At 49.6% G+C, this 17,035-nt stretch overlaps 1 protein-coding gene across 3 annotated transcripts in view; it reads left to right on the forward strand.

Annotated features, from left to right (window-relative positions):
- Positions 1-6,717: 6,717 nt before the first annotated feature.
- Positions 6,718-17,035, forward strand: part of LOC130108512 (CTTNBP2 N-terminal-like protein) — a 50,315-nt gene continuing 39,997 nt past the window's right edge. For all 3 annotated transcript variants that reach the window (XR_008809887.1, XR_008809888.1, XM_056275476.1), the window contains exons 1-2: positions 6,718-6,840; positions 16,526-16,630. Coding sequence is in view for 1 of the 3 variants with exons in the window: in XM_056275476.1 (XP_056131451.1) it covers positions 6,835-6,840; positions 16,526-16,630 (111 nt within the window). In the remaining 2 variants the exon portion in view is untranslated. The remainder of the gene's footprint in view (positions 6,841-16,525; positions 16,631-17,035) is intronic.

Raw genomic sequence — 17,035 nt, forward strand, 5'->3', positions numbered from 1 at the left:
CTATATGGAGTTTGCATGTTCTCCTCGTGTCGGTGTGGGTTTCCTCCAGGTGCTCCGGTTACCTCCCACCATCAAAAAGACATGCATGTTAGGGTTAATACTCCTGTCTGTGCCCCTGAACAAGGCAATGGAAAGAAGAACTGGAGTTGTTCCCCGGGCGCTGCAGCTGCCTGCTCCTCCTATACAATAGGATGGGTGTAGCTACACAAGTCCAATAAAGGCCACGCTTCATGCAGATGTCTTTGACCATTTATTTTCTTTCTCAGACGACACCGTGAAAACTATAAATAAATGGACATAGCGAACATAAACACATGTCCAACAGAAATACCATCAAAAACAATTACTCAATCAAATACCATGTCCAAAAGTACATAAAAAACAAAAGAATCAAATTAACATTACTGTGTGCACCTTAAGACAAATGTAGAATGTGGGCCCCTCGTTTCCTTGACCCAAAAATACCCATCATGCATTATGTAGATGAACTCTGAACTCACTGTGAAATCATGTGACCTATACTTTTTTAACCAGTATTATTGTCATCACGTTTGAAAAGCCTTACGCTAAAATAATCATGTATATTTTTTAACAGAACATAAAATAAAAATCACAACAAAAAAAACTGTCTCACTTTCTGAGACTGCTCCACTCCCACCAAATTACTGATTTATGATGCCACTATTAACTAAATTTAGTAATTTCCAGAATCAACTTACTGTTTATAACAACTCTTGTTCAACTCTTGTTAAACCGCACTATATGAACTCGACCCTTTCTGCACACTTAATTGGAGACACAGGTACTATTGTGCGGTTGTGTCAAGTGTATGAAGTGTTTAGAGTCTAGTTCAATTGGAACTAGATTTGGCTGTTTTCTACAAGTACCCACCAACTTATGTATAGGACGTTCAAGAACGGATGGATTGAGGCGTTGACCTTCTTTCCCTAGCTTTCTATTTCCTATTTGTATGGTGGCTTTTCTCACCAATCCGTCGTCATTTTGCAAACATCAAGTACAACACCTAATTTCCACTCAGTGTGGGAGATCTCATTTTCTTTGACAACGACATCTCCAATCTTCACATTTCGTCTTGGCGATTGCCGGCGTTGTCTGAGGGTGATGTTCGCGAGATATTCCTTCCTCCATCTCCTCCAGAATTGCTCTGTTAAGTATTGTACTCTGCGCCACTTTTTTCTGGCATACAGATCTTGCACCACAAACCTTCCTGGTGGAGGCAGCGGGACTGAGGCCTTCATGGCAACTAGATGGTTTGGGTAAGTGGCTCTAGGCTTTTGGGGTCATTGATACTGTCAGTGGTGAGTGGGCAGCTATTTACAACTGACATGGCTTCAGAGAAAAATGTTCTCAACGAAGCATCATCTAATCTTCCAGCTCTCTCTGAGAGGACCGAGCTCAGCACGCTCCTTACTCTCCTAATCTGCCGTTCCCAAACACCTCCCATGTGACTGGCATCAGGTACGTTCATAGTAAAGTCACACTGCTTTTCAGCCAGGTAAGCAGCCAGTCTGTCTTTGTCCACTTCCTTGAATGCCTTTGTTAGTTTGTTGTTTGCCCCAACAAAATTTGTCCCTTGATCCAATCTGATTTGTCTTACAGCTCCACGGATGGCTATGAAACACCGCAAGGCATTCAGGAAAGCATCAGTTGTTAGATCCTCCAACATTTCTATGTGAACTGCCCTTGGGGACAGACAGGTGAGTATGAGACCATATCTCTTATGCTCTTTATGACCTTGCTTTGTGTAAAATGGTCCAAAACAATCCATTCCACAGTAGGTGAATGGTGGTGAGGGATCGGCATGGTCAGCGGGTAGATTTGCCATTTTTTGCTCTTCTGTAGGCCTGTGAACGTTCCTGAATGTGACACACTGTTTAATGTGGTTTGTCACAGCTTCGCCCCCACCAATAACCATTTGCTCTTAGTTCATTTAACGTTAGTCCTCTGCCTTGGTACTGAGTTTTGTCATGGTAGTGCGCTAGGATCAGACGTGTGACTACGCCATCCTGTGGCAGGATTACTGGATGCTTCAAGTCGAGGGGTAAGGAAGCACTCTTTAAACGCCCTCCCACCCTGAGAACACCATCTTTCAATACTGGATCAAGCTGGTGCCACTGATGGCTGTGTGGCAGTTTGCCATGTCTCGGTGCCTGTATTTCTTCTTTGAAGACAACCCTTTGTGCTAATTTCACAAGCACAAGACTTGCGTTTCTTCCGTCTTCCACATTTATGGGCTAGGCTGTTTTGTCTCTTTTTGCTAGACGCTGGATCCAGACAACAACATTCAGTGCTGTGTGCCATTTTGAGAACCGTTCAAATCTACTACTACATTCGGCTGCTCCCGTTAGGGGGCGCCACAGCGGATCATCCGTTTCCATTTCTTCCTGTCTTCTGCGTCTTCCTCTGTCACACCAGCCACCTGCATGTCCTCCCTCACCACATCCATAAACCTCCTCTTTGGCCTTCCTCTTCTCCTCTTCCCTGGCAGCTCCATATTCAGCATCCTTCTCCCAATATACTCAGCATTTCTCCTCCCCACATGTCCAAGCCATCTCAATCTTGCTGAGAACCGTTCAAATCTCTTCAAAAAATGGTCCTCTTCTACTACTTCAGTTTGTAGTACTTGTGTCGATTTGACTTCAGGGTTGCCCTTGAATCTGTGTTTTTCCTCAAGTTTTCTTTTCAGGTGCTTCAGTCGCACTAAAGCCAGCTGCTTATTGTCTGGGAGTTGTGGGCGTGTCTTAAAGGGAAGGGGCATTTCCAGGTGACCATCCGTGTTCTGGTGTATTCTTCCATTTAGGGTCTGTAGGAACTGTATGTCATCTTGTGATATGCTTTTTTCCCCGGGGTTTGTGTCTTTAAAGTCTGATTTTAGGGCTCTGATGACAGCGGCTGGTGTCATCGGTGGAAGTTCCTTAACAGATATCCGATGACACAGACCTGTCACATCTGTTGACTTCACGTCCTGTGGTGTGCCAACGACAACGCTCCAACCTAGGTCTGTCTTAATGGCATATGGCTCGTAATCTCCCCCCGTGATTACTTGTCTTGGTGCTAATGCTCTGGAGCAGTCATAGCCTATTAGCAATCCAAACTCACAATCCATCAGCTCTGGTATCTCATGTGCTAGGCTGTCCAGATGTTTCCACTTTTTGGTTGTGTCAGGGGTAGGAATGTGGGAACGTTCAAGTGGGTTGAAATCCCTGGCGAGATCTCTTATTAAAATACAATAAATTACACTTGTGAAACAGATGTAATTAGAGAAAAAAGCCCTGTTACCCTTTATAGTTTAGGTAGATAAAGGTCTCAGTCACATGTGAGTAAAATAATCCTATTTCTATAAATGTCATAGGATCTTTTTTTTAAAGATATTTTATTTTCACGGACCCCTTGCAATTACACCACGGACCACTAGGGGTCCGCGGACCCCCGGTTGAGCAACACTGATGTAGATGAACTCTGAACTCACTGCGAAATCATGTGACCTATACTTTTTTTTAACCAGTATTATTGTCGTCACGTTTGAAAAGCCTTGCACTAAAATAATCATGGATATTTTTTAGCAGAACATAAAATAAAAACCGCAACAACAGAAAAGTGTCTGACTTCCTGAGACCGCTACAGTGGGTTAAACCCAGAGAAGACATTTGTTGTAAGCACACAGTGTCAAAATAAAGCGGCCTTCTTCTTTCTTCTACATCGAATTCATCCCTCCAAATTCGAGTTTTCAAATGTTTCCCCTGAAGTAAATGACAAGTGTGACCGCCGTGCACAATCCCCAGCTCGCCTGACACACACCCTCTGGTCATGCCCTAACGGGATAATGTTGTGGCCTCCTTCTTTGGAATAGTTTCTGAGGTCGTTGAAGTGGAGGTCCTACCTGGTGCAGGGATAGCTACTTTTGGAGTGCCCGAGGCGGCTAACCATTATCGATTACAATTCTCATCTTGCTCCCAGAAGGATATTACTTCTTGGGAAGTCCGCTGCACCCCCTTTGTCCCTGCACCCCCTTCGTCCCTGCACCCCCTTCGTCCGCTGCACCCCCTTCGTCCCCGCACCGCCTTCCTCCCTGCACCCCCTTCGTCCCTGCACCCCCTTCATCCCCGCACCCCCTTCGTCCCTGCACCCCCTTCGTCCCTGCACCCCCTTCGTCCCTGCACCCCTTTCGTCCGCGCACCCCCTTCGTCCGCTGCACCCCCTTCGTCCCTGCACCCCCTTCGTCCCCGCACCCCCTTCGTCCCCGCACCCCCTTCGTCCCTGCTCCCCCTTCGTCCCTGCACCCCCTTCGTCCCTGCACCCCCTTCGTCCCTGCACCCCCTTCGTCCGCGCACCCCCTTCGTCCCTGCACCGCCTTCGTCCGCTGCACCGCCTTCATCCCTGCACCCCCTTCGTCCCTGCACCCCCTTCGTCATCATCCCTGATAGAGGACATAATGGTTCTCCTTAAACTAGGGGGGGGAAAAATCTAATTTGTCATTTGCAGATCAGCCCAGAAACCGGCATATATATTCCTCTTTACTTAATTACTAAAATGGATGACATGGTGCTCTGTCCTCCATGGCCCTGAATGTGTGAGACGACTGAACGCTCCTCGTTTGGAGCGTTGAGTGTGTCACGGAAAGCTCTCTGATCTATTTTAGCTGTATTTTGTATTTTTACATTCATCTTGTAATTATTATTACTGTCATTAATGTTTACTTTATTCATCATTATTTAATATTGGGAGGGGGGGGGCTTCCACTTTGGCATAGGCAGTGAACACAAGAACAGTGACAGAGTTGTGTCACAATTCCAGTTCTTCATGCTTATTTTGTGCGGCACTGAGTAATGATCTTTACACTTTCTATACGTTAGACTTGCGTTAAATGTGCACAGAAAACCGCCGCAGTTTTACCAGATCTGTTCAACAGATTACATTTCTCTAAACAAAGGGGGCGTTGGGAACTTGCCACATCGGTAGTTTCACACCGCTGCCTGCCAGTTGGACTGTCCATTAACACGCCTTTTTCCTCCGGCCTGCTCTGGCTGTCAGAGCATTCAGAGGTTTGCATATACAGGAAACGTATGTGCGTCATTCGAACAACTATCTGAGAAATATTCACTCTTAAAACCACATTATTTTTGTTTTAGATACTTGCAAATCCATAGTTTTGTCCATAATATGAGTTCTCAGTTCCCCAGTCTCCCGGATGCCAGTCCTGCTGACCCCTTTGTAAGACCCTCACCTTGCACAAAGGGGATTATGTCTGCTGTCTGATTTCCTCACTGCGCCCCTCTTCATCACCGCATATGAAGAGGGGATGGGAGGAGGACCCGGGAGCAGAGCTCACAGAGGGCCAGTGGGATGTAGTAGTTCTACGGCGGGTCCACTCCTCTTCAGTTGGTGCTAGACGTGGACTGGTTCCGGGTAGAATTGTACACCGTACACATTTAACTAAAGTTAGCTTAGCTAAGATCTACGATAACATTGATCCCACCTGTGACAGAGGCCATCAGGGCCCTGACCACATATAGTGTAGTCACATGTTTCGGTCCCGCCCTTCCCTATTCAGTTTTTGGTCAGACATTTGTAAGTCAGTTTCAAATAGTGTTGAGATGCCACCTTTAACAGCTGGCTTTGGTGTCCCCCCCCCCTGCTGACCTGCCATGACCATCACATGAAGCAGACCTGGTGGCTTTCACAGCTCTTCTGGCCAGACGCCGCGTTTTATTACGGGGCAGATCTCCCTCTCCTCCACCTCACTCTCTGCGGCTCAGGGACATCTTGTATTTGACCAAGATGGAGAGAATAAGATGTGTCATAAAGGGTCCAACCACCAGGTTTCATAAAACACGGGGCCCCTTCTTTAAACTAGGAACTGCGGTCACTTGACACCCCATAAACTTGGGGTAATCTAGCTTTTTTTTACCCTGATATTTTTTTTTCTGTATAATCTATAACCTCATCTTATAATATCGTTTATTTGTTTTGAGCATTCAAGCTGTTTTTTCCCCTCTAATTGGCCAGGTGGCCAGGCTATGTGTTTGTTTGTTTTTCCTGCTGTGTTGAATTTTGCTGTTTTTTTTTTTACGTAAATACAAACATTGACTTCATATCTGTACCTACGATAATTTTGGATTGTACAATTTCAATAAAAAAAAAGTGTTTTACGTCCATCTACCGGTCCTACGCTTTGGGCTGTGTCGCTGTCGTCTGGCCGCTGGGGGGCAGTAAAACACCAAGTGAAAGCCGCGCGCGCGCTTGAGTCCCCCCCCTCCCCCACCCCAAAAAAGCCCCGTTTTCAGAAGACATTTTACAAAAGGTCTGCAGAACACCCCGAGTGGGTCACACGTGGTCATTAAATGGGCAGTCTCACGCATGTAAGTGGCGAGCTATGCGTGGTTTTGTTTTGACTCGGCCAAACCCAAAATCCCCGGCTGAGCGCCAAAAAAAATGACAAAAGACGAGACAAAGAAATATGACAACGTATCGGAGATCTGGTTCCAGCGTCCGGAGGAGAACCAGGGCGAGAGAGGGGCTGCGGAGCGGAACACTTGTGATTCTGGACGTCCTAAACAAAGAGCTTTCAGCACCAGACGTCGGGGGCCCGCCCACGGGCCCGCCCCCGACGCCCTACCCGCCCACCCATTGGTCAGACCGCCGCACTACGCCACACCCGCTGGCTCGCCGCGCCATCAATCAGCGGCTGTGTGGCTCGGCGTCCGCCTGCCAGTCGGAACGCGCAGCCGGTGAGCGGAGGTGGTCGGAGGTGAAGCTGAAGCTCCGCTCGGGATTTGGCTGAAACTTGATGCCGCCGCCGCCGCCGCGGAGCGCATGAAGGTAGGCTGAGCGGGGAGAGCGGACGCGGATTTCTACTTTTGCCCGGGTTTGCGGGGGGTCGGCCAGGTACCGTTTCCAGGCAGCGTGGAACAGTAATCCGGTCCGAGCTGATACGCGACGTGTTTCTGGCCGTGTCGGTGTGCGGGGCTGGGAGGAACCGAACATCCGAGGCGCGTCCTGTACATGCTTTGAAATGATCTGGCCAACATTGTGATTTATCGCCAGTTCAGACCGCCGGCAGAGACACGTTCAGCGTCAAGTCCGGCACAGGGTCCGGGTCCATTAGAGTCCATTAAAGGGCAAGTGAATGAGTGCGCAGATATTGATGCAGCACTGATTTGGGCAATTTGTGTTCAGTCAAGGTGTGTGCGTGCGTGTAGTGCGCGCGCGCGCGCGCGCGCCTGGTATCAGACAATAGAGCCGAGACGGCAGGTGGATCTTGCCGAGTTCCTCCTGCAGCGCGCGGTCTGCCATGTGCACCTCCTTTGCTTCTGGTCCGGCGGAGCTGTCGGGTTTGTGATAGACGCGACTCTGCTGGGACGGACAGAAGCAAGAGAGGCGCAGGACAGCGCGTGTGGACCTGGAGCTGCATGCGCAGTTGACAGACAGCGGGGAGCAAGGTGATCTCGTGGCACTGACTGTCACTCAAAACCTACCGCGAAGAGGGCGTGACGTTATTCCGCTGAGCTGCGGGTCCCTTTATTCGTCCCGTTGCGCAGGTATTATTTAAATGAGCGCCAAGGCTGCTTGGGGCAAGGCCACCCACGTGCGAAGATCAGACTCGGGGTCCCACTGGAGGCCGGAGCGGGTGACCGCACAGTCCGACAAGGCCAAAACTACGCGGGACCACGTGCTAGTCCAGACCAGTTGGCTGAGAGTGGGATTCGGGGATTTAGGCCTGTGTGAGGATTCCCATGGTGTGGGCATCCCAGGAATGTTGGGGAGTCGCACCGGTTTCCAGGGAGCCAGGGTGGGAATACGAAGTCCACGCGAGTTTCTAGCTGTGCTGAGAACTGACCAGTGTGCGTTGCTCACATCTCTGGTGACGTCATGAGACGTTTGCCCCTTGTTTACTGCCACCTGCTTAACCACACACACCATCCAGCACTTTACTAGGTGTGTGTGTGTGTGTGTGTGTGTGTGTGTGTGTGTGTGTGTGTGTGTGTACAGATGCATGCAGCACCACGGGTTGTGTACTGCATAGCCGGAGGTGGTAATAAGACGCCAAGCCTTCATTTGCTCTCCTCCTCTGTGTTGTGAAAGAGCGGTGAGCCACAGAAGGCACTGAGGTTGGTCTGTGGAAGAAAATGTCCCCTGGACAATGAGGGCCGTAAACTCTGCACTCGGCTTCAACACCCCTTAGCACTTTTCTACAAAGCGACCACGCTGACTAGATGAGGTGACGAGGCCAGTCGTGCAAATGTAGTATATCCAGCTAATGGTACACAGCAAGTACACACAGTGCAGCTTGCCAGCAGGGCGGAGCAGTAGCAGACCTGACATTGCAGTAGACACACACATGTGCAACAGTCACCGTGCAGAGGATGCAAGGGGAGGCAAACTGGGCTCATCGGTGGTGTTGGAAAAGTTGTTTGGTGACTACGCTAGAAGAGAAATTTATTCTAGCACATCTAAAAAGGAAGGATGTAGCCCCACTCTTCCGAGTCGTCCCGGTCGCTGCTCCACCCCCTCTGCCGATCCGGGGGGGGGGGGGTTTGCAGACTACCACATGCCTCCTTCCACACATGTGGAGTCACCAGCCGCTTCTTTTCCCCTGGCAGTGAGGAGTTTCACCAGGGGGACGTAGCGCCCCCCAGTTCCCCCTCCCCTCCCGAACAGGCGCCCCGACCGACCGGAGGAGGTGCTAGTGCAGCGACCAGGACACATACCCACCCAGATAGCATCCGGATGTGGGCCACTTCGGGCAGGGATGCGGCACTGGTGGCCTTCTTCTGGCCCTGACAAAATGGATGTGAGCCTGAAGTGGCCCACGTGTATAATAGCAAATATGGCCCCAAATGTGCCAAATCAGATGTGGGCCTTTTTTGGTGAAGATGCGGCGCTCTGGGCAACATGTCATCTGGATGTGGCCCTGAAGTGGCCCGTGTGGTAAATGGTGAATATGGCCCAAATATCACAAAACAAATATGGGCCACCTTTGGCAAATATGTGGCACATGCGGCATTGCTACGGCTTGGTTCTGGCCCAGATCTGGCCAACGGGAGCGGCCCACCCAAATGCCATCATTCCGCGCGGTGTGTGGGCCGGATGAGGTGTCGGATGCGGAACGGGTTTGGGCCACAGCAACTTCGCTACCTGGGCCACATCCGGCTTCCCACCTGCCGGCATGGCCAATTGTGTCTGTAGACCGAGCCGGAGGTAACACGGGGATTCGAACCGGCGATCCCCGTGTTGGTAGGCCACGGAATAGACCGCTACGCCCCCCCAGTTTAGCCTCTTTTAGGGACTTCTTTGCAGAAAGCTTCTTTTCCTCTTCTGGAAACACCCTGTTCATTGCGAGTGATCGTTTCTCAGTAAAAGGGGCTTTGGGAGCTAAACGCTGCAGGTTTCTGGCAAAGCTCTTCTTTAATATTGCAACACTTGGCCTGTTGCCATTAGCAAAAACATGGCAGTGTTGTTGTTTGTTCAGTCTTTCAGCCTTATTTCCTTACAGATTGTCACGTCTTTCTGTGCATTATTGTAAAATGCCGATGACGTCACTGACGTGGTACGAGACAGAAAGACTGAGTCGGGCCTGTTGTTGCTCTACACTTGAACACCCCTGACTCCTTCAGGAGGACGTCGTCATCCGTGTGAAGTATTGTGCGGTGTGCTCGTGTGACTCGGGCAGAGCCGGCCTGCCAGCGGGGTGGGAATCACGGGACGACGTGGACGCTGAGCCGCACGACGAGGCCGACCACATCGGACGTACAAGTCGATCCAGTTTTATTTCCATAGCCCGATATCACAAATCCGTCCCAGTGGGCTGCACAGCAACACAACTTCCTGTCCTTAGACCCTCACATCAGATAACCCAGATAGCAAAACTGCTGTGGCCCGGACCCGTCCCACACCCGACACCTCATCCGGCCCACATACCGCATGGAATGACGGCGTTTGGGCGGTCCGCTCCTGTTTGCCAGATCTGGGCCAGAACCAAGCCGTAGCAATGCCGCATGTCCCACATATTTGCCAAAGGTGGGCCATATTTGTTTTGTGATATTTGGACCATATTCACCATTCACCACACGGGCCACTTCAGGGTCACATCCAGATCACATGTTGCCCAGAGCGCCGCATCTTTGCCAAAAAAGGCCACATTTGTTTCGGCATATTTGGGCCATATTTGTTGTTATACGTGGGCCACTTCAGGCTCAGGTCCAGTTTGTCGGGGCCAGAAGAAGGCCGCCAGTGATCCATTTTTGCCTGAAGTGGCCCACATCCGGACGCTATCTGGGAAGGAACAACTTCCTAAAATACCCTTTAAAGGGGAGGAAAAATAGGAAGAAACCTCAGGGAGGGAATAGAAGAATTGCTCCGATCCGTCTGGAGCTGCCGACTAGTGCTTTTGTCGTTAATCTGTAGTCGTTATAGACGTTCCCCAAGCAACACCGTTACCCAACATGCCGTGGTTGCGTAGAGCTTCTCTTCGGACGTGTCGAGGTTTTCCTCCTTTTGCATCCCTCCTGCGCTTGCGGTGCGCGGAGAACCTCGTTCTGCTCGTCGTCTACTTAGTACCAACACCGAAGATTGGCTGGTGAAAGCTTCGTAGACGTTAAAGTTTCCTTTCTGTGCTTCATGTTGTCATAACACCACTTTCTCTCCCCAGTTGGATCCGGCCAATCGGCTCCGTGCATAGCCGTAGTCCGCCGACGTCCGGTTTCTACTGCAGCGGTCATGCCGGTTTCCTGTTTGTTGGCGTGTGCTACTGACAATGGCGTATTTTTCGCGACGCCTGCAAGATTTACCCTGGTGAATCAAACGCCGAACAGGAAACCGGCGGGACCGCTGCAGTAGAAACCGGACGTCAGTGGACTACGGCTATGCACGGAGCCGATCGGCCCCCACTCTTCCGAGCCGTCCCGGTCTCTGCTCCGCCCCCTCTGCCCATCCGGGGAGGGCTGCAGACTACCACAGGCCTCCTCCCATACATGTGGAGTCACCAGCCGCTTCTTTTCACCTAACAGTGAGGAGTTTCACCAGGGGGACGTAGCGCATGGGAGGATCATGCTATCCCCCCCCCTAAGAGGCACCCCGACTGACTAGAGGAGGCGCTAGTGCAGCGACCAGGACACATACCCACATCCTGCTTCCCGCCTGCAGACACGGCCGATTGTGCCTGTAGGGACGTCCTCCCAAGCCAGAGGTGACCCGGGGATTCGAACCGGCGATCCCCGTGTTGTAGGCAACGGAATAGACCGCCACGCTACCCGGATTTTTTTCCTTTTTTTCCTGCTGCTGGTCCATCCATCTGTTATCCGAACCGCTTATCCTGCTCTCAGGGTGGCGGGGATGCTGGAGTCTATCCCAGCAGTCACTGGGCGGCAGGCGGGGAGACACCCTGGCACCTGACCTCCATGTCTTTGGACTGTGGGAGGAAACCGGAGCCCCCCGGAGGAAACCCACGCAGACATGGGGAGAACATGCAGACTCCACACAGACTAGGGCTGCAACTAACGATTATTTTGGTAGTCGACTAATCTGTCGATTATTTTTTCGATTAGTCGACTAATCTAACGATTATTTCTTTCACACCCTCCATCTCTGCTTCCTGAGGGCGCGGATCCTCTTCCGGGCTCCAGTGCACGTTTTACCTCACACGCTTAAGTCTGCACACTTGTGAATGTCGCCCTGTGTCTCTCTGCCTTAACATAACATGATCCCATAGCGAATTAAAATAATGACTCATGAAACATTTGAATTTGGAAATTGTTTTGGAGCTACTTGTTTAATCAAATGCATCATCAATCATAATGAAAACTGAATAAATACATGAAATAATACAAATGAAAGTAATGCATTATCAATCATAATAAAAACAAAATAAATAAATTAAATAATACAAATTAAAGTGCAAGTCAAAACGTAAAGATCATGTGCAAATAATGTTTTAAAGTAACTCAAAATAGCAGCCTCTGCCCCAGCACCGCGGTTCTGATGGGGCTGTTAACCTGGTGCAGGAGGGGGACGTGGATCCACTCACTAGGCTCCACCATCTCCAACAGGAGGGGAGAATGAGTCAGCTCGGACAGACCTGTAGGTCTTTTGTTTGCTGTGTGTGAGTGAGAGGAGCTGTGTGTGTGTATATGTGTGTCTTACTCTGATCTCCTGCAGTTCATAAACACATTAAATTGCAGTGCAGGAACGTGAGCATGTCGACGTGCTCTGGAGTGAGGCTGGCTCTCTTCTTTGAGGCGATGTTCCCAGCTGCTGAGAAGAGACGCTCAGAGGGAGTAGAAGTAGCTGGAATACACAAAACGATTTGGCTTGTGATGCAAGGGTTGGATACTTTGCCTCATTCAATTTCCACCAAGACAGGGGACTTTCTGTCTTTGAGAGGGGCTGCTCTCCGAAGTACATCAGCACTTCATTACTGATCGCTTGGTTGCGCGCATCCTGTTCATCATTGGTCTCACTGTCACTGTCTGTTGAGTCACATCCAAGCAGTGAATCGAGAGCTGAAACAGACCTATTTGTAGTTCCCTCAGCTGAGTCTGTGGCATCCTTGTCAGCTGATGCTGCTGTGGCTTCTTCATTCCCACTGGTGTGCTGGTTATTCAAAGTACTCCCATCCTTGGACTGTAGGGCCAGAGATTGTACTTTATTCTGAACACTGAACCTCTCCTCCGATGTCAGGAATTTCAGTTTTCGAAATCGTGGGTCTCATAGGCAGTGTGGGTGGACTTCAAAAGCCCTCTGACTAGTGGAGGCAGGGTGGGGGCTGTCACATAGCTTTCACCACTCAAGTAGACAGTGGCACATTCAAAGGCCTGGAGAGCTTTGGCCAGTTGATCTAGCAGGGTCCACTGATCAGCTTTGAGGTCTAGGTATTGTTTCCCTCTCTGTGTTACTGCCGGGTCAGACAGAGTCGCAGTCAGTGGCCATCTCTGTTCCAGCATGCGAGTCACCATATAATAGGTGCTGTTCCACCTGGTAGAGACATCTTGGACAAGTTTGTGTTCCGGGGTCCCCATCTGTTTCTGCTTTGTCTTAAGCTTGCTTGAAGCCAGTTTGCTCCTTTTAAAGTGCTCGACGAGACACCTCGCTGCTCCCAGTGCTTTACTGATCTGAGGGTGTTTCAGTGCACGATTGATCACCAACTGTAAAGTGTGGCCTGCACAGCGGATAGACACCCACCCATGTTTTTCCTGCAAGATGTTTGCAGCCAGTACGACATTGGAGCCATTGTCATGAACAACTGCCACAATCTTGCTTGGAGGGATCTCAAACCTTTCCACAGCCTGCTCAATCCATGCAGCAATGTTGGGTCCAGTGTGCCGTTCTTCGAGTGGCATGGTTGTAAGGCAGAAGCTAGTGAGCTCCCAGTCATCACTTATAAAGTGACAGGTGATGCCAAGATATGCCTCTGTCGCGACACTGGTCCAGGCATCAGTTGTCAGGGCAATCTTGTTCTTGGTTGCTTTAAGAGCATCTTTAACCTTACCAAAAGTAGCTTCATACTTTCCCTCCATAAGCTTAGTAAAATGAGTTCTGGAAGGTAAGGTGTAACCTGGATGGAATGTGGTGACCATCTGCTTAAATCCCCCATCTTCAACCATGGATATTGGTCTCATGTCATTGACGAGCATGTTGAGGATGCTCTCTGTTAAGACTCCAGCCATTTGAGGGGTGCATGAGCCTCTCTTCAGGATGAACTCATCCACACGCCTTTGCTTAGTACTAAAATAGAAAGAGAACAAAACAGAAAGCTGTATTAATTATCATCACAATTTGTAGGCTATGGTATCAGTTTATCTTAGTGTACTGACTAATACCAATTAAACCATTTAAATGAATAAATATCTTACAACTGAATTATTGATATGCTCCAACCCAGTCTAACTAGCTAACGCTACGACAAGCTACAGCTGATTAGAGCGCACTGGGAAAGCTAGTTGACTGTCTAGGCTACAGACAGCTCACGTTAGTACCGTGTCATGTTTTTGCAGACTGCAGATTGACTAGCTAAGTAAGATAGCTAGCTAATGTTAGATGGTGCTAACGTTCCCCGTCTCTGCAGTCTTGCCTGCGTTTTAGCCCAAAAAGTTCAATTTTTTTCAACTGAAAAAAAAAGAAACTTGGAGCCCATAGCGCAGTAAGTTACTGCAGTCAGTGAATGTTAGAACTCGTTAACATTTAGCTAACGTTAGCAAACTTAACTTAGCTAGTTAATACTCCAGTCTGCAAAAACACGACACTCGGTGATAAATGACGGAGCTAAACAACTCTAAGCTGTAGTGTGCTACGCTGCAAGCTTGGTGCTGTTTAGCTAATGTTACATACAGCTCGTTGGTGGATACGCAGAATCCACATAACTGAAATAGCGTTCGCTTAGCAAGCATCACCCTTGAGACGTTCTGTTTTACAACATGTAACTTAAGCTAACGTAAACATTACGATACTGTGGCTAACTAGCTAAACTTACCCATGATCCGAAGTAGCAATCATCGTGGCTTCAGGGTGCTTGCGTTTCAAATGCTCGTGCATCGCCGTAGTGCTGCTGTGGAATGCCAATTCGGCTTTGCATATTCTGCATTTAACTGACTTCTTTGGCTTGTCATCTGTGAAATACTCCCAGACTTTTGATAGTCTCGGTCTCGCTGGTTTTTGCTCTTCATTAGCCTCATTCGCTCTCCTTTCCGCCATCGTTCATACGCTTTCTTCTTTTCTTCGTCGTTCATGCAAAATGCAGTTATATCAGACGATGGAAGCGATACTGCCCCCAGCACTTCCTATAGGGCATTGCAGTTACAAATGAACATTTGTGCGGTTTTGAGTTAACGTTACTGGCTCTGCTTGTTTTTATACGACGCGTCGAAGCTAAAATTCTGCGTCGACGAGTTTTTATGATCGACGTCGTCGATTATGTCGACTAATCGTTGCAGCCCCACAGAGGACGACCCCCAAGGTTGGACTACCGCGGGGCTCGAACCCAGGACCTTCTTGCTGTGAGGCGACCGTGCTAACCACCGTGCCGCCCGCGCATGATGGGTGTCGGTCGTTAATTTTGGCATTTTCTAGACAATCAGTGTAATAAACAAAAGAATCTGTAGCTGAACAGATGATAAAGATAAGTGCTGGCGGCCTGCGGCCCTGTTGGTATTCGGACCACGTCAGTCTGTCACAGCGGACGGTTGGTTTGGTCTCTCGCAGGGACCTGGAATTCAGATACACTAATGACTTCCTGTTTATGAGGTCCAGCGGGGGTCTGCAGGGCCGCAGACGGGACCCCGGGGCAGCTGGACCAACGTCTGCAGGAGACTGGGCCTGCGTTGGCGTATCCTGTCCCGTTAAGTGCTGTCTGACACCGAGTCACATGCACGGGCAGTTGAACAGCGGTTCTTCCGGTCTGACCGGGAGCGGGTGGGGCGAGGGTGGAGGGTGGGGGGGGGTGGATCCAGTGTGACATGACCATGCTCAGCCGTGATGATTCTAATATCGGAACAGATTTGATATGAATGAACAGATGCTGGGACGAGGTTTGATGTCATGGTTTGCACGTGTGTAGATGTGGGTTTTGTGGTTTGGGTTTTGTGGTTTTGGGGGTTTTGTGGGACATTTTCTTTGGATTGTTGCAGTTTTCACACTTCACAGTAGATAAGCAGATGGAGCTTCAATATACATGTTACCACTATAATCATTGCATCGTGGTATTTGAAAACTCACAGTAGATATCAAACCAGCATCGAGGTGTGGTTGTGATACGGGATCAGGAGGTGCTGATTGGTTCCAGTCTTACGGAGACAGAAGCTGGGTGATGGGTCTTGCTGCTGGACTGTCTGGCTGTATCGTTCACAGGAACTGGCTGTGCTGTTTTGTGAAGTTTGATGAGTTCCTTTGATTTACTTTCCCCGTAATACCTCTAAAAACAACCTCCTTCTGTCCACCATTCTCTCTCTCTCTGTCTGTCTGTCTCTGTCTGTCTGTCTCTCGCTCTGTCTCTCTCTCTCTGTCTGTCTCCCCCCCCCCCTCTCTCGGTCTCTGTGTCTCTGTCTGTCTGTCTGTCTCTGTCTGTCTGTCTGTCTGTCTGTCTCTGTCTGTCTGTCTGACTGTCTCTCTTTGTCTGTCTGTCTTTCTCTCTGTCTCTCTGTCTGTCTGTCTGTCTGTCTGTCTGTCTGTCTCTCTTTGTCTGTCTGTCTCTCTCTCTGTCTGTCTCTCCCTCTCTGTCTCCCTCCCTCTCTCTCCGTCTCCATCCCTCTCTCTCTGTGTCTGTCTGTCTGTCTCTGTCTGTCTGACTGTCTGTCTCTCGCTCTGTCTCTCTCTCTCTCTCTCTCTGTCTCTCCCCCCCCCTCTCGGTCTCCGTGTCTCTGTCTGTCTTTCTGTCTGTCTCTGTCTCTGTCTGTCTGTCTGTCTGTCTGACTGTCTCTCTTTGTCTGTCTGTCTCTCTCTCTGTCTGTCTCTCCCTCTCTGTCTCCCTTCCTCTCTCTCTCTGTCTCCCTCCCTCTCTGTCTCTGTCTCTCTGCAGGAGGAGATGAATGTGGATGCTCTGAGCAGGGCGGAGCTGCTGACTCTCCTCAGTATACTAGAAGGAGAGCTGGAGGCTCAGGATGTGGTCATACATGCTCTCAGGGTGAGTTTGTCAGTACTCTACTCCCGAGAGAGAGAGACACACACACACACACACACACACACACATCGCTTCATACCCCGTGGTCATGATGTTGTGGTTTCAGGAATCTGCTGGCTGCCCGTGTTTGTCCAGACTGAACTGTCTTTCCTTTAACAACAGATGCTATATTACATATATGAAAATGGGACATGACAGCCAACGTACAGTCACAAATCACCTCCACCCTAATTTTCTGTTCTTTTGTACGTAATGCACCAAAAATCAGTTGGAGCGTTACAACGCCGTACCACAAAAGGGAGAGAAACTGCGAGCCAGCAGGGAAGAAATATGTAAACAGGAAGGTGGAAATGGAGCCAGTAAAGACAATGGCACCCAGGCTCTTAAGGCTCGCCAGGCCTGTTATCC

This window comes from Lampris incognitus, chromosome 2 (genome assembly GCF_029633865.1).
Source record: "Lampris incognitus isolate fLamInc1 chromosome 2, fLamInc1.hap2, whole genome shotgun sequence".
NCBI lineage: Eukaryota > Metazoa > Chordata > Actinopteri > Lampriformes > Lampridae > Lampris > Lampris incognitus.